Here is a 21,771-nt window from a genome sequence, read left to right on the forward strand (position 1 = left end):
AATGTAAAAAATATATATAAGCATTGCTCACTAATGCATATCAATCAATAAAATTCAATTAAAATGTGTAACATGGTGCAAAAGTTATGATACACACAATATTATTAACATCATTACACTCTAAAAAATGCTGGGTTGTTTTAACCGAAGTTTGGGTCAAATATGGACAAACCCAGCCATTGGGTTACATTTTTTAATTTCATTTTAATCCAACGTTTTGGTTTGTCCATATCTGACAAAAATTTGTTTAGAATAACCCAGCATTTAGAATAACCCACATAGAGTGTAGCAATGGCAACTACTTGATATCCTTTTTTGCTTATGGATGAAGAATAAAGCTTTCATTTCTGACCTTGCAAGGCTTAAAGATGCTGTGAATGTGCAAATATCATCAGGGACCCAGGGGCCTCTTTATCCTAAAGGAGATCAACAAGGTGGGGCAGAATGATGATTCAGCATGTATTGTACAACATTCCCAGTGTGACCTATTACTGGGTTAATTTACCTTTTACTTTTCCAAAGAAACATCACACTCAGCATTTCCTTATGTGGTTCTTTGTCTGGCATTCTTATCCTGTAAAGCACCAAACCAGAACCAGCTTGCAAATTGAGATTCGTTTAGCCTATACCTTACGCTCTACCACCCTCTAGTGTGAATGTGATTGTGATGAATGCGATTGTTATTAAGAAAGCCATTTTAGATATCTGAAATTACTTTCCTAATTATTGATATCAGAAACCACAAATGTAACATGTTGAAATACATTTGAAATAGGCCTACATCATGACATGAACAGATTTCAAGAATGAACATTTCAGCTAATAAAAAATTTAGTTCTTGATACTCTTTACTAATAACAAAGTTCTTATTGATATCAAAAAGAAATTTAAATCTTGATAACATTCATATTTTCGCGCGTGATGACGTCATTGTTGATATCAAGAATTAACATTTGTACTAGGCAAGTGGAAATGTAATTCCTGATATACAAATTTCCATTGTTTGCCTATAATAAATCTAGCATTTTAACTAGTGAAAATCTAATTGTTGATATCAAGAATTCATATCTTGGGAATGAAATAAAGTCAAAACGGTCATACAGTCAGATATAGAAAATAATATCCACTGATCAAAATATAAAAAGTAGCTACAAAATTGTATTAACACGTAGCCTAGTAAAACATTCACAGTGGTAATTAATAAAATCAAGAATAATTCGATGAGATTAAGAAGGTTCAAAAGTCTCCTGCAGTCTTAATGTGACGCATTTAATAGGTTATACAATAGTTTTCACCTAGTTGAGCCTAAACAAAAGTAGCATAATTCCCAGCTGTGAATTTATTAATCATACTATGCTGAAGGATTAATTAATATTTATAAAAAAGGGCTTTGCCATTGGAAGACAACGACACAACGTCAAAGCCGCCTAATTTGTATTCATAAGACAGATGTGTGCCATTGGGACGTTACCAAGTAACGTCACCGTGGCTTAATTAATATTCATAAGCCGACGCTTCGCCATAGTAGGATTTGAGATTTCAGACCCGGAAGTGGTATAATAGTTACTCGCTCTGTTTTTAGTTTGTGAGTTTGAAACCGGACCGTGTGTGTTTGGCACAAATGGAAAGTTGACCGCTCGGGAATGGAAGATGACTCTTCCGTGCGTGTGAATGTCACCGCGCAAAATATGCGCGGTTATACCGGACGCGACGGGGAATCTGTCCATGTATCCAGCGGGATACGGAGCACTGATTTCGGCCAGGATGTCCGCAGCAGCGAGGCGAAGGTGTCATCATCATCACTGTCCTCGAAGGATGTTTTGGAATTTCATAAACACAAACATGAGCCGGGAGGAAATAATAGAGAAAATAACGAGAGGGAAAACATAAGAGCCGTGGATATTTTAAGAAGGAATTTTGGTTCTAGCAGAGATGCAGAACATCCCAAAGACCTGGAGAAAGTAGGATTTGGCATCAAACTGAACGATGTGGATCATGAAACGTATGATGAAAGGATGCAATGTAGCACAAAAAGTCTCCAACAAGACATGGAGAGCAACTCAAGATTGGGAAGTCCAGATGGGAATCATCATATTGATTATAATATTGATTTCAAGAGTGATGAAGATCCCAGCCAATCAAAAGAGCATGTTTACTGCACTGTATACTGTATTGCCAATGATAATTATAGGATACCTGTTGAGAAAACAACATCTGATCATGAGACTACATCATCATCATCATCAGATGTGCTGGTTTTACCTCCTGACTTGCCAAATTCAGAATTGGACCATGATCCCTATCCAGAGCCCTATACAGTCTCTGACCTGATGGAGTCTGGAATAAACCACTCTTATAATAATGCTGACAGCAGTTTATCTGTTGTGTTAACATGTCGCATCTGTCTTGATGACAAACAAATCATGCCGCTACACTGTTGCAAAAAGGCCGTTTGTGAAGAATGTCTGAAAAGATACATCATCTCGCAGGTATCCACATCCACATCCACCCCATTTCATTGCAAATTTATCCTTTCTTTTCAGCATTGAATAAAAAGTCTTGTTTTCGGTGATGTCCCTTTGTTTGTGCCTAATATGCCTATACATGCCAGTAATGAGAATCACAGCCTCCTGAAGCTGTGAATCTGTGATCTTCATGTGCTTTCCTGCCTTTATACCCTGGTGCAGTGATGGTAATACTGTGATATATGGTACTGAATGATTACCATATTATGGTCTTTAATGTACACCAAGGTGGATGATCACCTGTCAGTCATCCTAATATTTGCTCTTTCTTATTGTTTGTCTTCTAATTATAGCATGTTTTTGTTTGTTAATGGAGAGGTTCTCTATTGTGCTTGTGAAAACGTTCTCAGCCTGTCCTGTCCTGCTTTAGAGAAGTGATGAATTTACTGTGTTCTGCTAAGACTGGCCTATGTGCTCATCACAGACTTTGTCATTAGTTCTCCTATTGCTTCAGAGTACAGGCCCTTATTGTGTAACACTGTGACTGTGACTGTGCACTAGTCATGTCTGTGTGATATGAAAAAAAGAATGACCATATTTCTGAGTTCCTCAAAGATGCTTGACACACCAGTATGTGCTTAAATGAGTCTTGTGAGGGCTTTGGTGAAACTTGGAAAATATGCAACTTCTTTTGTACTGTATATTTAAACTAATATGGAGTCACAGTGGTCAATTAGTCATTCAGACAATTTGAAATTGTTAATGGTGGTGCTTTAATTTGCATGGTGTACTTTAGGTTTTGCATTGTGAAAACCTCTTGGAAAAGTTGCATCTTCTAATTAATACCGCTAGTTACATATTTCAAACTTTTTTTTTACTCCAATCAAAGAACAAAAAAGAAGAGTATACCGGGGCCTTAAGCCGACTTTTGACTGCTTAAAAGAGATGATCTCAACTTGTGTTGTGTGACTAGAATTGCGACAATTGTATCTAAAGATTGCAGACGGTGAAAAGGCGGCTTAAAGGGATACTCCTCTTTTTTGGAAATAGGCTCATTTTACAACTCCCCCAGAGTTAAACAGTTGAGTTTTACCGTTTTCGAATCCATTCAGCCGATCTCCGGGTCTGGCGGTACCACTTTTAGCATAGCTTAGCATAGATCATTGAATCGGACAGGACCATTAGCATCTAAAAAAAATGCGCCTGAAAATAGTCCCCAGCTCGGTAACTTCCAACATGACCGGGACTAAGTTTGTCTAACCTATTAGACCTATTTTCAGGCGCTGCGTCATATCATTACGCCTGCTGGACTCATGGTACGGCAGCAAAGTTTCTTGATTGTTACGCAGGAATGAGAGTATAGTTCCTAGCCATATCAGCCTAGAAAATCACAACTTTTCATTTTCAGTCGGTCTTAGTACACAATGTCACTACAAAAGAGTCAAGTTTTAAATAGGAAAAATATCGAAACTCTTTGGTCATTTTTTTGAGAGAGATGCTAATGGTCCTGTCCGATTCAATGATCTATGCTAAGCTACGCGGTACAACTCAACTGTTTAACTCTGGGGGAGTTATAAAATGAGCCTATTTCCAAAACAAAGTGGAGTATCTATTTAAGAAATGCATCTGAACACATCAGATGAACCCCAAAACAACCCAAGTTGTAAAAGGTATAGTTCACCCAAAATTAAAAAATTTGTCATATTTTACTCACCCTTATGTTGTTCCAAACCTGTATGAATTGCTTTCTTCTGTGGAACACAAAAGAAGATATTTTGAAGAATGTTGTGGTCCACTCCAAACAACATAAGACTGCTTCATTGGGGGGAAAAAATGGTGAAGGACAGGGTTCCTCAAACTCGGTCCTGGAGGGCCACTGTCCTGCACAGTTTAGCTCCAACCCTGATCAAACACACCTAGCTGTGAGTTTCTAGCAGAGCCCGTCTACGGAGAGCCTGTCCACTCCCTATTAAGCCCTATTGTACCGAATTTTGGTTGTAGTACCACCAGAGTTCCACTGGGGGCGCTTGCCATGAGTGCAAAATGAATGGGAGTCAATGGGGCTAGACGGCTAAATTTGTCTCTTTCACCCGATTGCCGTTGAGAAATCTCAGATGTGATTGTAGATTTTGCAAGTTCAACATGGGTTTTAGGTCGAAAGTTGAATGAACGAGTACTTATGTCGTTTTGATTTCTTACAGGTTGAGTTGTTGTTGCCCATAACACGCTAGCATTCTGCTAATGACGTCAGCATTCTGACGTCACTGACATTTTGAAAGACTTTTTTAAAGCAAATAAGTGACTCTAAAAAATCTAACACCCAGCAATGTGTAATTTCTTTGCATCTCCTTTCGAATACAACATTCAAATTACTAGACAAAAAATTATATCCTGAGAAAAGTGGATTTTGAGGGGTATACCGCCATTGACCTCCATTCATTCTGCACTCGTCCTGTGAGCGCCCTCATATGGAATCAGAGTGGAACTGCAACCAGTTCAAAAGCCGGAAGTGTAGTGAGAGTGAAACTTCTCGCCATATTAGACATTCTCTGGTTTCTAGTGATCCTGAAGACATTGATTAGCTTGCTCAGGTGTGTTTGATCAGGGTTGGAGCTAAACTGTGCAGGACAGTGGCCCTCCAGGACCGAGTTTGAGGAACCCTGGTGTAGGATTTAGGCTACTATACAAGTTTTCACTTAGAAATTGCTAGTAAATATCACTAACAGTTGCAAAGAAACGGTTAGTTACACATTAAATTAAACATGAGGTTTTTAAAGTAGAAAATCTGAAATTGTATTTTCATGTAAAACACACCCCAATGATCTTTGTTTTATTTACGTCTTGCAATGAAAAATACTTTTTACAGCGTTGACTTTCATTGTATGGATGTTTAAAAAAGCATTTTTCTTTTGTGTTCTATAGAAGAAAGAAAGTCATGCAGGTTTTGACATGACAATAAGGGTGAGTAATTGATCAAAGGATATTCATTTTTGTGTGAACTACCCCTTTAAGACCCTTCATGTCACCCATAACCAAAAACATTACATTACTACATAGTTTATCACATCCCTAGTTTGGACACAGTTCTGTAATATCAGGTTCTTAAAAAGAGGAAGAGGGTCTAGAGAAGGTTTTTTTCTACCCCGTTGCAGTGAGTCATGACTCTGGCGAGGGGAGGAAGAACTTGTGCTGTAATTGATTGCTTAATCACTGAGCTCAGCCTCTCTGTGCCCTAATTACATTACATGACTGTTGGCTGGAAGGTCTGTGTGCGTTTTGCTGGCAACATAGAAACAATTTGCCCTTCTGGAGGGATCTTGTGGACATAATCGAGTAACGCTGGCTTGCCTGTTGCTTCTCTTCTCTCAAATCAGATTTATTGCCCCTGTGAATGATCTCGGGGGTCAGACAGAGGTTGATGTGATAATGATAGCCGTCTTTTGTGGCTGACGGTGTTGGTGTAGTTTTGTCTTATTCATGCCCAAGCGGTAACTTGCGTTTGGTGATCTCACTTGGCCTGTTTCGCTGCACGCCTAGACCATTTTTCTCAACTGTGTTCTGGAGTGCACAATTATGAGATGATGCTGCCAAAAATAATTTTGTTTTGTATTTTGTATATCCGCTTGCAGATATATCGCCACTCCTCCCATTGTTGCAGCGTGTGTTTCGCTTTTCAGGGTCTTGCTGTAAAGACTGAGGCTACCTGTAAAACCTGTCTGTTTGAATAGTATCCAATGACAGCTTTACAGCTGTGTACAGCGTCATAGCGAGTTTCTGGTTCCAGCTACTTTTTGACTGAAAACTTCCTCCTACGTGAGCTTTAGGCCTGAAAAGTTAAGTGACGTGCAATCATATGCAGGCTTTGTCTAGATGGATGGAAATACATTTTTTTAAAGGGATAGTTCCCCCAAAAATGAAAATTCTGCCATCATTTTCTCACCCGTATGCCATTTCAACCCTGTATGACTTGCTTTCTTCTGCAGAACACTAAGGAAGTTATTTTGAAAGATTGTCTTGTTTTTAACCACATTGAATTTAATTTTATGGACAAAAAGTTGCAACTTTCTTTGAAATCAGCGTTTCTGCGTCTTAAAAAAAACATAATTTGCCCTTCCACAAATTAAGGCCTTAAAAAGGTCTTAAATCAGAGCAAAAAGCCTTAAATTCATAAAGTCATGGCATTAAAGGTTGCATGCACTGCATATAAAATCAGTATATCAGTATCAGTATTTTTGTCTTGTTTTCCAGTACAAATATCTTAACATTCTTAAATCAAGTTACATTACTTGAGAAACAAAATGAAGACATTAACTCCCGGTTCACAGACACGGCTTAAGCCTAGTTCCAGACTAAAATGCATGTTTCAGCTGTTTTAACTGAAGCAACTTGCACTGACATATCTTAAAATATGTTACTGCCATTGTTTTGCCTCAAAATGCACATCAGTAATGTTTTTTTCGAAGGCATGTTTATAAAAGCCACTTAAATGCCCTAACTGAACTAAGGTCTGATCCTGGCTTAATCTAAACTGTGAAACTGGGCCTAGGCTTTGCTTTTTTTTTGCAGTATGTCCATATTCTAGTGGTTGTGAGCAGGTATTCAATCCTTAAACAAATTTTTTAACATTTTTTTTTAATGGATTAAAAAGTAATGGAGATCCATAAGAAGTTTTATTCTGAAACTTTGAAGTGTTGCTAATACAACTCGTTGTGTTCTCCCTCGACATTTGCATTTTGAGAACATATTGATAATCATGTTGTGTTCCCTTGACTTTATTCCTTACATTTTGGTCTTAAAAGGTCTTAAATAAACCTTTATAAAACCTGAAGAAACTCTGTGAAATATCTTCTTTCTTTTTTGGGTGAACTATCCCTTTAACATCTGAGTTTGAGTTAAGTTTCTGCTTTTGTTGTATGATTTCAGTTATCATTTGGGCACTTTTTCCTATTTTTTTGAAGATGACATTGCCAGTATATTTTTGCAATCCTGCTTTTATTGCAATCATTTTAAGGCCTGTGGTGTACATGATTTCAAAAGCAATTTAGATAAGCTCAAATGAATGCTATGAATATTGTTTGTAACCAGATGAAACGAATGGGTGGAACGGTTAATGTGCACTTTTACTGAAAAGAAATGGCGAGAGGTCTGCACTACAAAAGACTCATTTAAATAGCTAATATTTAACTTCACAGAGCTACTGTTTCTCATTTCAGCCCTTTGTGTTGGGCTTGGCAAATGGGGCGACCAGTCTAAATGTCAGGTGCCTATGGCAAGGGCGTTTGGTTCATTCTTTGGAGTAATATTTCAGAATGCTGGCTTGTACTACCGAGTCCATTAGCGGCTTACTTATGTTTAAAGAGACATGGATAGTCATAATATATGGTATATCTCTATAATGCCAACACAACTTTCAGAAAGATGACTGTGGTAACATCCGTCTCGTAATTTTGAAAAGAATGAGGTGCATTAGTGTTGTGGGCCATTCAGAATTGAATTCAGAATGACTTTTAACCTAAGGTGAATTGAATTGGAATTAAGCTCAAAAACAGGATCCAGAATTGTTTTGTATTTTGAATATGAATTTATGTAATAAAAAAATAAACATTCATGTTGTGCGTATGATAACATGTTTATGGATAAGAATAAATTGCCTATACATGTGACCATAGCCAACCATAACCATATTTCTTCCAACATGTTATTTGTGGGTCTGAGTCTACTAATTTATTCAGATTTTTGTAGTTAATATTTTTAGCTGCATTGTTTCAAAGGAGATGAATAAAGAGACAACTTCTCAGAGCTGTCTAGTGTGCTGACAGCGTTTGGCACAAACTATTTCGAGAGTTTGTCTTTTTAAATTCATTCCCTGTGAATCAGCACTGCCACAGCCATCAAAACACTGCTTTTATAACAATTACATAGACTTCAACAATAAATTAGGACTTCTGTGATCGGCTGCTACGTGATTTGTTCATCATTATTATGCATAAACTGTGACTTCTTAGATTTAGTCTGCACTATTTTTTGATTGTTGCTCTATTTACAAAAGCATCGATTATTTTCAGCATCATGAATGTATCAAGTTAAAAATAGTTCAGATGTTTGTTTTTTAAATGTGTCTCAAGATCCCTCCATGTATATGTGTGTGTGTGTGTGTGTGTGTGTGTGTGTGTGTGTGTGTGTGTGTGTGTGTGTGTGTGTGTGTGTGTGTGTGTGTGTGTGTGTGTGTGTGTGTGTGTGTGTGTGTGTGTGTGTGTGTGTGTGTGTGTGTATATACTGTGTGTGTGTGTGTGTGTGTGTGTGTGTGTGTGTGTGTGTGTGTGTGTGTGTGTGTGTGTGTGTGTGTGTGTGTGTGTGTGTGTGTGTGTGTGTATATATACTGTACGTATGTATACTGTATACATACAGTATTTTATATGTATGCGTGTGTGTGTGTGTGTGTGTATTCATGGTATGTAATACAATAAACACACTTACTTTTTAAGCCAAAACACTGTAGCTATCAAAAAAAAAAAAAAAATACTGAATTTAAATGAGGATGATTTAGTCCAAATTAAATATTTGTATAATTTAGGGGTGTTGTAATGATCCATCTTTGATTTAGGCTATCTTTACTCTTGCACTGTGAAAGTAGCATTTAAAAGCCACAGTGGTGATGCCTAAACATTTTGGAAATGTCTGTCTGTCTGCTTTTTACTTTTTGCCTTGCTGTCAAGTCAAGTCGACTTTATATAGCGCTTTATACAAAGCAGATTTACAGTAATATCAGGAAAATTATGCATTTCGGCTGTTGTTCAGCTGAAGTCAGTTCAGTGTTGAGACTGTACTGGATTGTATATGCCTCATTAGATTTGATCTCTTATATGCAATCAAATCTTGTAATGTTTTTTATGAGTACTGTATAGATGGCTTTACTGACCTTTGTAGAATTGCAGAATAACTGATCCGTTTAAATATATGAATGTATACACTTTCTGCTTGACTGAATGTTACCTACAACCTACTGTAATTGATATTCATGGGGCCTTAGATTAAAAAATGTGATCCAGTGCTGAAATTAGGTGATGCAAGAAATCTGCTGAGGAAATGAAAAAAAAAAAAGTTTGATAACTTTTTTTATGGGTGCTATACTGAAAGTGTTTGGACACACAATTTACACCCTGAGGTGTTCATCCTCTCACCGATAAGCATGGTTTTTCATGCTGTGTGTTGCGTATGCAGCATATTTTTTGTAAAAGTCATCTAAGGATAGGAATGCTCTTCTAGATTAAGTTAATCCATACCTGGTTAGTGTTTATATTAGAATTAGGGCTGGGATTGGGAACCGATAAAAAAAAAAGTAACTAATTAATCGCACAATTTGCTGTGATTAATCGCAATTAATCGCATTTCCCCCAAACTTGTAATCATCAATATTTAAACGTAGAATCACTAATAAAATTAAACAACACACAAAAAAGGGGGAAAAAAGAAAAATGTCCACACAAATTGGACAGAAAATAGCCCTATATTAAAATATTAAACATCAATATATCAATACTTTATTCTTCATTCTATGCAACATACTCAGATTTAACAGATTTATTTTTTGACTAATTATAAAAAGAAAGTATAGTCATACAAAGCTATTATTACCAGAGCATGTGATCAGAGCAGGTAATTTTACCATTGTTGCCCAGCGCATGGCTATAAATTTCACGTTATTTGAGCTGACTTTGCTTTTCCAGTGCGTGATCGGTACATGATTGGAGCGTTTGGGCCGTTAAGACAGAGCAGAACGCGCAGCGCAAACACGGAGCGGAACATTGAGCAGAGAGCGCAGCGCGCCGACACATACACACGGAGAGCGCGGCGCACACATGGAGCGGAAAAGACCCGCTCGTGAAGCTACCAAACAAGCGGCGCGAGAATGAAACCTCATCGCCGAACACGGAGGGGCAGGACGGCATATTTTCGGCCTTTTCAATAGCAGCCGCAACAGGAAGTCATTAAAAAGAGGCAACAAAAAAAAGGTGCTGCGTCAATTACGTTATTTTTTTTTTTTTTTATGCGTTAAACATCTTAAATTAATGATTAACGTGTTAATTCCCCCAGCCCTAATTAGAAAATATTATTAACTAGATGTGAAAGATAAGTGTCTCTCACTAAATTTCAGTTTTTCCCACAGCAGTTTGGTTTCTTTCATACTGTTGACTGGGTGTTTACCATAAAGAAAACTGATTTATGCTTCAATTCTGCACTCGATTTCACATCCATTAAATGTCTCCCTGAGAAAATAGCCCACCTCAAGAGGCGGTGCTGGTCAATCAGAAAACATTCCAAAGTTGATACAGGATGCCAGCGTGTGACATGGCAGGCTGAAAATCAGACTCTCTGTCCATACTGAGAGGATTGTTCACATATGCGGTGACTGCTGTGTGCCGTTATTGTGCTAGCTGTATGGTCGGCCCATTAGCAGCAGGCTGACAGGTGTAAAAAGGACCGGTGGGTGGCCCTGGGGGAGTGCGAGCACTGCTGTCACCAGTTGGTGCCACGTACTCAGGTAAGGGCTCTCATGGGAGTGCCAGATCTCATTAGGATCCCAAAGTAAACTCCAAGCACACCCTGCTTGCAGAATCTCACCTGCTGCGAGAACAAGACACCAGACAATCAGCCACGAGAGCCCTTGTCTCAACATGAGCATTGTTAGTGCTGTTTACTAAGACTATCTTTTGCATTAGTCAAGTGCGTCATTTATAAATGACTCAAGCAGCATCCCTAAACTAGTACGAGCCTGTTCCAGCAGAGCTTAGGAAATCTGAAGTTGTGTCCCAAATGACGTACTATAGAGTGTATACACTGTGCACTTATACAACGCAATATGTATTAATCCATCTAGTATGTGAGGCTTAAATGGGTATTTTGTCGTCCAACATCAGAGTCTGATAGACCCTCCCCTTTGGCTACGTAATAATCTGCAACAGTTTGAGTGCATGAAGTGTGCATCATTCGGGTATTGAAAGTGCGCTTTTTCTGGTTGGAATTTTTAATGTGAACACACTACTCACACTATTTATACTGCAAAATGGTGCAAATTGGGACACCTTGTTCTCACGGAGGTGATTTTGACGTACTTTTGAAAAAAAATATCAGTGTGTCTTCTTGTGTGTAAATGTATCCTGTTTAATTAGGTTGATTTCAGGTTCAATTTGCCCTAATTGGTTATTTTTCTTAGATTTTTAAAGATGCATCTATGTACTCAAAAGCAGCTTGATGAAGAGCAGCAGAAACGATCTTAATAACACAACGCTTGTGGCAAAACGCTCAAAAAACAAAGGGCTGAATGTGTATGATTTCTAGCGACTAAACTTGACCACCCCTACAAATTTTAGGTTACTAAATGACTAGTCACTTGCTGTATAATTTTGAGACTCATCGCTAAAAGTAACCTTTGTTCTGTGAAACTCTTACACAATTAACCCTAACTCAAGAGTTTCCATTGAACAAGGGTGATTATCTAGCATAGCCATATTTTAGGGATGTACAATGTGGTAGTATAGTAGTAAACCAAAAGTGGTAACTGTTGTCAACCTTTCCTGATGCTCACATCATGTAGGGACAGACAGAATCCAGTCTTGTCTGGATTGATCCAGAGTGCATTGCTTACAGATATCATGGCAGATTTTATTCCAGCGGATTTGTAACTACCAAAAACTTGCTCGAATTTACAGACATCTCTTGTCATCTCTTTTTATTGTCACCTCAGATAATGTCCACTAAATGTGTGCTTGAAATCCCAGCATAAAAATAGGAGAGCTGAGAGTAGATTATTTATTTGCGATGGAAGTGCTCGGTAATCCTGTCGTCCCAAAGGGGAGCCGAAAGAAGACGGGTGGGGACGTAATCCTGCAGGGGAGGTGCCGATAGTCACAGTCCTGCAGCTGTAGGGCTGCACCAAAGCCCTGCCGTAGTATGAACAATGAGAATGAAATGAATCTCACTGATCCATGAGATCTCTTAACCCTCCAGGAGACTGGGAAAGGTCATTCAACACATATCCATTTATCAACAAATCATACCGCATTCAACCTGTGCAAACTAGTAGGAACGAGCCCCTAGGGTACCTTCCTACCTGAACCATCTTCAGTCACAATTTACCAGAGCCCAGTGATTGTTTGAGAAGGGGACGTTGATCATTGACTTGGAAGTACCTCGGGTATCGTGTTGGTTGTACAGTGGCTATTTGAGTTGCTTGTGTACACAGATTGGTTGGACTTCCTGCTGCTGCTTGTGCACTAGCTTGTAATCACTGATTAAAACCCGCGATTTCCAAGAACGCTAAATCACTGTCCACACGTCACTGTGCAGTTAACCGTTTTCAAACAGGGTGGATTACATATTTAACTGCACATGGAGTCATCTAAAGGCTTAACGTTGCATTAAAGGAATGGTTCACCCAATAAGGTAAATTATCCCACGATTTACTCACGCTCAAGCCATTCTAGGTATAAATGACTTTCTTCTTTCAGCCAAACACAATCGGAGTTATATTAAATAATATCCTGGCTCTTCCCGGCTTTGTAATGGCATTGAGAGCTCCAAAAAGCTCTTCCATCCATCATAAATTTAATCCATACAACTCCAATGGGTTAATAAATACCTTCTGAAGTGAAGCGATGGGTTTTTGTAAGAAATATATCCACATTTGAAACTCGGCGGAAGGGTGACCTCTGACCTGACGTATTCCTTAATGCTGCTGACGGTTGTTTGCATTTTAGTCATGTGTAATTTGGGTTTCTTTTAAGGTTCACGTGGGTCGGGCACACTTGGTGTGTCCCATCACGGAGTGCAGTGGTTACTTGGGGGAGAGCTTGGTGATTCCCCACCTGACCAGTGAGGAGCTTGCAAAATACAAGTACTTCTTGGAGCTGAGCAGACTGGACTCCAGCACAAAACCGTGTCCCCAGTGCAGCCTGTTTACTTCCCTGAAGGGTCGTAGCCAACAGACGTCCACCAAGATTGAACACAAGTATAAGGTTAGGTTTTTGTCCTTTCTGCAGTAAATTAGCTTACATTGTTTGGAGTTATGTCCCTAAACTCTGATTTAGAGTTACTTTCTTTGGTAAAAGACATTCTTGAGTAAGCAAACTGTCTGTGTTTGTTGTGTCTTTAAATATTCCCCCTCAGATTCAGTGCTCAATGTGCCAGTTTGTCTGGTGTTTTAAATGCCATGCGCCCTGGCATGAAGGCCTGAAGTGTCGAGACTACAATAAAGGAGACAAACTGTTGCGTCACTGGGCCAGCGTCATCGAACATGGCCAGAGGAACGCTCAGAAGTGCCCACGCTGCAAGGTAATGAACGAACTCTACAAAACTGTTTTTTTATATATTTATTTTCAAATGTTATTTATTCCTGTGATGGCTGAATTTTCAGCAGCCATTACTCCAGTCTTCAGTGTCATATGATCATGATTTTTTAAACTTTTGGTGTAAAATTGGCTGTTGTCCATTGTTAATCTATGATACCCAATACAATAATGTTAACAAATTGGATCTTATGGTAAAGTATTATATGCAAATTACCTACACTACCATTCAAAAGTTTGGGGTTGTGTATTGTGTATCATAGACTAACAATGTACAACTGCCATTTTTTTACGGCAATTATTAATCTAGATTAATGTTAATTAATAAATATACTGTTGTTCATTAATTCATGTTTATTTGATACATTAATGTTAATTCATACAACTTGAAATATGAATATGTAGATATTAGCATAAACATGAATAAATGCTGTAAAATAATTGGATATCATTTACAGTGAGGAAAATAAATATTTGAACACCCTGCTATTTTGCAAGTTCTCCCACTTAGAAATCATGGAGGGGTCTGAAATTGTCATCGTAGGTGCATGTCCACTGTGAGAGACATAATCTAAAAAGAAAAATCCAGAAATCACAATGTATGATTTTTTAACTATTTATTTGTATGATACAGCTGCAAATAAGTATTTGAACACCTGAGAAAATCAATGTTAATATTTGGTACAGTAGCCTTTGTTTGCAATTACAGAGGTCAAACGTTTCCTGTAGTTTTTCACCAGGTTTGCACACACTGCAGGAGGGATTTTGGCCCACTCCTCCACACAGATCTTCTCTAGATCAGTCAGGTTTCTGGGCTGTTGCTGAGAAACACGGAGTTTGAGCTCCCTCCAAAGATTCTCTATTGGGTTTAGGTCTGGAGACTGGCTAGGCCACGCCAGAACCTTGATATGCTTCTTACAGAGCCACTCCTTGGTTATCCTGGCTGTGTGCTTCGGGTCATTGTTGGAAGACCCAGCCTCGACCCATCTTCAATGCTCTAACTGAGGGAAGGAGGTTGTTCCCCAAAATCTTGCAATACATGGCCCCGGTCATCCTCTGCTTAATACAGTGCAGTCGCCCTGTCCCATGTGCAGAAAAACACCCCCAAAGCATGATGCTACCACCCCCATGCTTCACAGTAGGGATGGTGTTCTTGGGATGGTACTCATCATTCTTCTTCCTCCAAACACGGTTAGTGGAATTATGACCAAAAAGTTCTATTTTGGTCTCATCTGACCACATGACTTTCTCCCATGACTCCTCTGGATCATCCAAATGGTCATTGGCAAACTTAAGACGGGCCTTGACAACCTTCCGTGCCATGCATGATTTCAAACCATGACGTCTTAGTGTATTACCAACAGTAACCTTGGAAACGGTGGTCCCAGCTCTTTTCAGGTCATTGACCAGCTCCTCCCATGTAGTTCTGGGCTGTTTTCTCACCTTTCTTAGGATCATTGAGACCCCACGAGGTGAGATCTTGCATGGAGCCCCAGTCCGAGGGAGATTGACAGTCATGTTTAGCTTCTTCCATTTTCTAATGATTGCTCCAACAGTGGACCTTTTTTCACCAAGCTGCTTGGCAATTTCCCCGTAGCCCTTTCCAGCCTTGTGGAGGTGTACAATTTTGTCTCTAGTGTCTTTGGACAGCTCTTTGGTCTTGGCCATGTTAGTAGTTGGATTCTTACTGATTGTATGGGGTGGACAGGTGTCTTTATGCAGCTAACGACCTCAAACAGGTGCATCTAATTTAGGATAATAAATGGAGTGGAGGTGGACATTTTAAAGGCAGACTAACAGGTCTTTGAGGGTCAGAATTCTAGCTGATAGACAGGTGTTCAAATACTTATTTGCAGCTGTATCATACAAATAAATAGTAAAAAAATCATATATTGTGATTTCTGGATTTTTTTTTTTAGATTATGTCTCTCACAGTGGACATGCACCTACGATGACAATTTCAGACCCCTCCATGATTTCCAAGTGGGAGAACTTGCAAAATAGCAGTGTGTTCAAATACTTATTTTCCTCACTGTATTTTAGCTATTGCGTTAAATGATTAGTTCACTTCACAATGAACATTCTGTCATCATTTACTCACCCTCAAGTTGTTTCAAACCTGTATGAGTTTCTTTCTTCTGCTGAACACAAAAGAAGATATTTTAAAGAATGTTGGTATTGGTAACCAAACAGTTGATGGACCCCATTGACTTCCATAGTATTTTTTTTCCTACTATGGAAGTCAATGGGGTACATCAACTGTGTGGTTGGAAAATGTAAATTTAAAACCCATCTATCACACTTTTAGTGCCAGAAACTTGACTTACAAAGCAAGTAGACTTGCTACAGAAATATAAAATTTGTCTAATTTAAAAAGAATAGGAGGTGTACGTAGTTCGAATAAACAGAGACAGTCAGTGTAAAAACGGAATGTTCCCATTTGAGATAGTAAAGAAGGATTGTTTTTCTTTTCCTTTCCTCTTGTCTAATTCTAATTACGGTCTTAGTAAACATGGCATTGCAGGAAGTCACAAGACTGGGGTGTGGGCAAAGTGATCCTAGACCATTTTCTTTCCACTGACACAATTTCAAGAGATCAACAAGCTCTACAAGGCGTTGCTGTTTTCCATCCAGACATTGGTGCTCTGCATTCATGGTGCTTTGGAGGACACATCAAAACATGGGCGTTTGACATACCTTCATACCTGAGCCAGATACCTGAGGGCTTAGCTAAGATCTTTCTTTTGAGAGCGAGTTTCTCAACCTATAATTCAGAGAAGTGCATTGTTTGTTGGAATAATTATCATTTTGTGAGCTTAGTCTTTCACTAATTGAACATGTCAGTCACTGGCCCAGATTCAGGAAAATCTGCGCCACTAGCTCTTAGATCTGGCTAGAAATGTAACCAATATGTGGAAGAAGAAAAAAAAAATAGATGGCTGGATGGTGCATCTTTGTGAATAGATTACTCATTGCCAGGATTATTTCTTCTCTATACCAACAGATTCACATTCAGAGAACGGAGGGCTGTGATCACATGACCTGCACACAGTGCAACACAAACTTTTGTTATCGATGTGGGGAGAAGTATAGGCATCTGCGCTTCTTTGGGGACCACACCTCCAACCTAAGTGTGTTTGGATGCAAGTACCGCTACCTGCCTGAGAAACCCCACCTGCGCCGGCTGGTCCGAGGCTCTGTTTGTAGTAAGCTGGATGCAAACTAATTTAAGTTCTTTCTATGTTAAGTTTTTGTCACGAAAACAAAATGTCCTGACACAACTAGAGAACCTGAAAGAACAGTTTACACAACCCAGACCATGTTAGTTTAAAACCTCCTGATAACGCCAGTTAGAAATGGCGCAGAGATATGACCGGCTCTTTGATCTGCTTTTAGTTTGCATATCTCTGTGTGTGTACATTACATGAGCCAGTGTTTGTGTGGTGTCCTCAGGCTAGTCCAGTGAACCATATGATACCCATCCATCCATACATCACAGACACAAGTGTTTGTTCCACAGGGTTCACTTTAACCAAGTGACTTGCTCAGAAAGACAAATGCACTCCATCCATTTCTCTTTAGTCCAGAAGTAGATAAGAATTCTAAATGTGTTTGTTTTTGTGAGCCTGAATGCTTTTCTGTTGCTCATTCCACAGTGAGTAAAGTGATGGTGGCTCCAGTGGTCATTGTCCTCGTGGTGGTCGTCGGAGCTCTGGCTTTGGTCGTAGGTAAGGATTGTGTAACATTTCCTAAGTGAATCTTATAAACCCTGTCAGGAACATCTCTGGGTTATATTGCATCCCACTAAATAAGATTTTATAATTATATTTGCTTTTTTTATCATTATATTTATGACAATTAAGCACCCCTCCCACCCAAATTCTCATTAACAAAATCAATTCTATAATAAAAATATACAAATGGTTGTGACATTAAGCCATATGAATCTTGATATTACAAAGTGTAAAATACAGCATTTTTTCCTTCAAAATTACAAATGCAGGGCAGGTGATAAGGACTGACTTAGCCATATTGGGTATCATTTAAGACTGTATGGCCCAAGAAATTTATATTTTTATATTATGGAATTAATTATTTAGATACGTCTTGATAATATTTGCTAAAATATTGTCTTTAATTTATGCAGATTTAAATTTAATGATTGTTTTACTATATATACTATATACATTTAAAAAAATTATTTATTCCTGTGATTCAAAGCTGAATTTTCATCATCATTACTCCAGTCTTCAGTGTCACATGATCCTTCAGAAATCATTCTAATATTCTGATTTGCTGCTCAAGAAACATTTCTGATTATTATCAAATTAACTGTCGAAAACAGTTTTGTAAATTTTTTTAGGATTCTTTAATGAGTAGAAAGTTCAAAAGAACAGCATGTGTCTGAAATAGAAAGCTTTTGTAACATTAAACTCTACCGTTCAAATGTTTAGGGGTCAGTAAACTTTGTTTTTTTGAAAGAAATGAATTATTCCGCAAGGATGCGTTACATTGATAAAAAGTCAGTAAATACATTTATAACGTTACAAAAGAAATGCTGAAGGATCATGTGACATTGAAGACTGGAGTAATGATGCTGAAAATTCAGCTTTGCATCACAGATAGAATACAAATAGAAAACAGTTACTTTAAATTGTAATAATATTTCACACAATTTTGGATCAAATAAATGCAGCCTTGGCGAGCATAAGATACTTCTTTTAAAAACATAAAAAAAATCGTACTGATCCCAAACTTATTTCTATTTTTCTGTAAAGAACTTGTTGGTACACATTACTTCAGACTGTGATTGGTTGATGGTTGCAGTGTGACCGAGCTGTCCTGTGTTGTGACTGATCTCTCTTCAGGCTTGTTTGCTCTGCCTATCTACTACATCTGTAAGCGGAGGAGGAAGCGCTCACAGGGCTCGGGTCGCTGGCTGTGCTGATTCAGCTTCGGTCATCCTGCTCAGGACCTGGACACACAAACAGACACCCCAAAATAGCCCCGGGTGCCAAGTGACCAAACACTGGCCACTTAGATACAACAATCACAACGTGCAGTTTTCCTGTTCGTTGCATCTCGTGAATATCTTCAATTGCACATTGACGGCTCTCCTCCACATGACGTATTTGGCATCGTGATCAAAGACTTATTGAGGAGATTTTGTTTTAGAATGTTTTATTTATAAGCCCCCAAACTGATTGGAATTCAGTTCATTTTTAGGAATGGAAGTAGACTCGTAATAATTTCCTGCTGGATGTGTAATGCAGTGGAGCCTCACAGTGTGAATTATATTGTTCTTTAATCTATTTATGACGTGCATCAGATGTTATAATCTGTAAGCGTTTAGTGCTTGATGATGGTGAGTTGCTGAATTAATGTCTGTCCCACTTTATCCCCTCTCGATCCCTCCCCTTCATGCTGTGCCAACATCCGCTGGAATTTGCATGATCAACAAAACACGTTTCTGTCTACTACACTGTGGAAAACAAAAGGTCCCGAATTACACGGAACCCAGAGCTCCACGCCAAGACATATAGGTCATCCAGGTCATGCAAATCAGTACTGTGTCATGTAAAAGTGTTCACAAATCCAAAGCTGTAAACCAAACACAAAATACACTGGGGTCCAAAAGTCTGATACCTATTTTGCTTTTGTCTAATTTAGTATTTACATTTAAATTAGTTCACTCTAATTGTTATGCTGATAATATCATTTGTAATATTAAAAACATTTGTTTTCTAACTTAATTTTTAAATGTGTGTATGTGTATATGTGTGTGTGTGTGTATATATATATATATATATATATATATATATATATATATATATATATATTAGTATATACATTATATATATATATATATATATATATATATATATATTTATTTATATATATATATATATACACACACGCACACACACACACACATGTATAAATACACAAATAATATTAACATTTGTTTTCAAACTAATTTTTATATATTTTTTAAATGTTTATATATGTGTATATATATATATATATATACTGTATATATAGTATAATGTGTGTGTGTATATATATAAACAATTCTAAAAATGTATTTAAAAACATTAGAAACTTAGAAAACCTATTATTGATTTTTTTTAATGTATATATTACAAATTAAGTTAGAAAATAACTAAAATATATATACAGTATATATATATATATATATATATATATATATATATATAAATGATCAACGTAACAATTACAGTGAAAAGCTTAACTGCGAAATGTGCATGAATTTAAGAATATTTTAGTAGTAGTATTTTAGTAGTCCTGTTTTATTATCAAATCAACATTAAGTCAGAATTCACCTTTACTTTTTTAATACATATTCAATGTCTTAATGTCATCGACCTATCTGACCATGTTATTCCAAAGGGGGTAAAAAATCGTTTGTGTGAATTCTGATGATCGTGTTACCCAGCATGATTTGAGAATAATCCAAAGAGCATCTTTTGCTGCAATGGCTTATAGAAAATCTGACCGAGTTCACATAATTAATATCAGAAATTTTATTAGAGATGTTCTAGTGACCTAGAAATGGTGAAATAATGTTGTTTTTTAAATGCCAGATTTTAAGTGTGGTCTCAGACTTTCAAACCCTACATGGAAGCATAGTGCATGCCGTGAACAAACTGTTAGATGCATCACATTTTCTAATTGAGTGTGTATAATTCTCAAATTTAATGTCCATAATATGGACACTTAGACGTTCATTTGTAGTATATTTTAGCTTTGCACACTGAGATGTAGACACTGAGCGACACAATGCTCGAGACTATCAGCCCAATAGGCAACCCTGCTGTATATTGCACAGTGTTATAGATTCCTATTCAATGTAATCCATTCCCATGTGTTGGGTTTGTTTCAATCCCATGCTGTTGTTACAAAAACCAAATACTGTAGCATGCCAACAAATATGTAATCGTGACCATTAGATATGCCACATTCACTCCACTACATGCAATGAAATTTAAACAAAAGGCAATCCGTAAAGCTTCAACTCCAACGTCTGTCCCATGTTGATTTGAGCTAGCCATTTAATACTCAAACAAAGGCTGATCTGGAGGATAGCCAGAAAGTGCAGGGAAATGCATTGCATGAAAGGTTGTAACCATAGCAACATGGTCAGGCTGGAGTATCAGGAATATGAGTATTAAGGCATGGCGATACTTGTAGACCTGCTGGTCTAATACTCTTTTGGGAAATGCCCTATACAAAACCTGTGCAATGCCATCTAATTCAAGTGTTTGCCAGGTATCATCAATTGGGTTTCGGAGACAATCAAATATGAAGATGCACTCAGGCTGGTAGTGAATGCCACTGATATTCTCAGGGAGAATTTCGTCACATCTGCTATATTATAACTCCAGTGCAGATAACTGAATTATCTGTACATGTATATTGAGGAAGACATAACAGAAATGAGTCAAAATCAGAATGTTAGCTTGTTAAACGTCTGCTGGTTTCAACTTGCTAACATTATCAACTAAAAGCTTTGACTGCCAATCTGGTGGTGTTGTTTTTTATTTTTGTCTCCACAGATGGTGCCTTTTACCAATGGGATTGAAATTTACTCGAATGAACTTTATGAATGAGTTCATTTTGTATATTTTGAGAGCACATCTGCTGTGATTGATTTCCAAACACCTGTAATATTTGATTCCCTAAATATACTGACTTATGTGTCTGAATCTATAGCACAACACCTGTGTTACATTCATGTTTTCTTTAAAAAAAAAATGCACATTGTAATTTTTATTTTTCATTGTTACATTTGCTGCTGCACTTTATTTTCAGATATAGAAAGTCAATTCAGGCCTGCAGACAGCAAATATGTCTTTATCATTTTTAATTGCGAATTAAATGGAGCTGCCAACATTTGGTCTCGCTTGCGTTTAATTGGTGGTGTTTGCCAAGAAAAGTAT

At 37.8% G+C, this 21,771-nt stretch overlaps 1 protein-coding gene and 1 long non-coding RNA gene across 2 annotated transcripts; both read left to right on the forward strand.

The window, feature by feature from the left end:
• The first annotated feature begins 1,536 nt into the window (after positions 1 to 1,536).
• Positions 1,537 to 19,450, forward strand: rnf217 (ring finger protein 217). Its single transcript, XM_082147048.1, has 6 exons — positions 1,537 to 2,489; positions 13,250 to 13,480; positions 13,632 to 13,796; positions 16,815 to 17,016; positions 17,467 to 17,538; positions 18,679 to 19,450. Exons 1-6 carry the CDS (start codon positions 1,644 to 1,646, stop codon positions 18,756 to 18,758), a joined length of 1,596 nt encoding a protein of 531 aa, XP_082003174.1. The 5' UTR covers positions 1,537 to 1,643; the 3' UTR covers positions 18,759 to 19,450.
• LOC309481939 lies at positions 2,504 to 7,082 on the forward strand. Its single transcript, XR_014200150.1, has 2 exons — positions 2,504 to 4,301; positions 5,048 to 7,082. It is a non-coding gene; the product is annotated as an uncharacterized lncRNA (long non-coding RNA).
• Positions 19,451 to 21,771: the final 2,321 nt, after the last annotated feature.

The sequence above is a fragment of the Leuciscus leuciscus genome, assembly GCF_965113295.1.
Source record: "Leuciscus leuciscus genome assembly, chromosome: 19".
In the NCBI taxonomy this organism is placed as follows: Eukaryota; Metazoa; Chordata; class Actinopteri; order Cypriniformes; family Leuciscidae; genus Leuciscus; species Leuciscus leuciscus.

Excerpts from the sequence above, each read along its gene's own strand:
- rnf217 (XM_082147048.1), top strand. The coding sequence starts at position 1,644 with ATGGAAGATGACTCTTCCGTGCGTGTGAATGTCACCGCGCAAAATATG. Across the intron at positions 13,481-13,631 it reads AGATTGAACACAAGTATAAG|ATTCAGTGCTCAATGTGCCA; the intron begins GTTAGGTTTTTG and ends ATTCCCCCTCAG. Across the intron at positions 13,797-16,814 it reads AGAAGTGCCCACGCTGCAAG|ATTCACATTCAGAGAACGGA; the intron begins GTAATGAACGAA and ends CTATACCAACAG.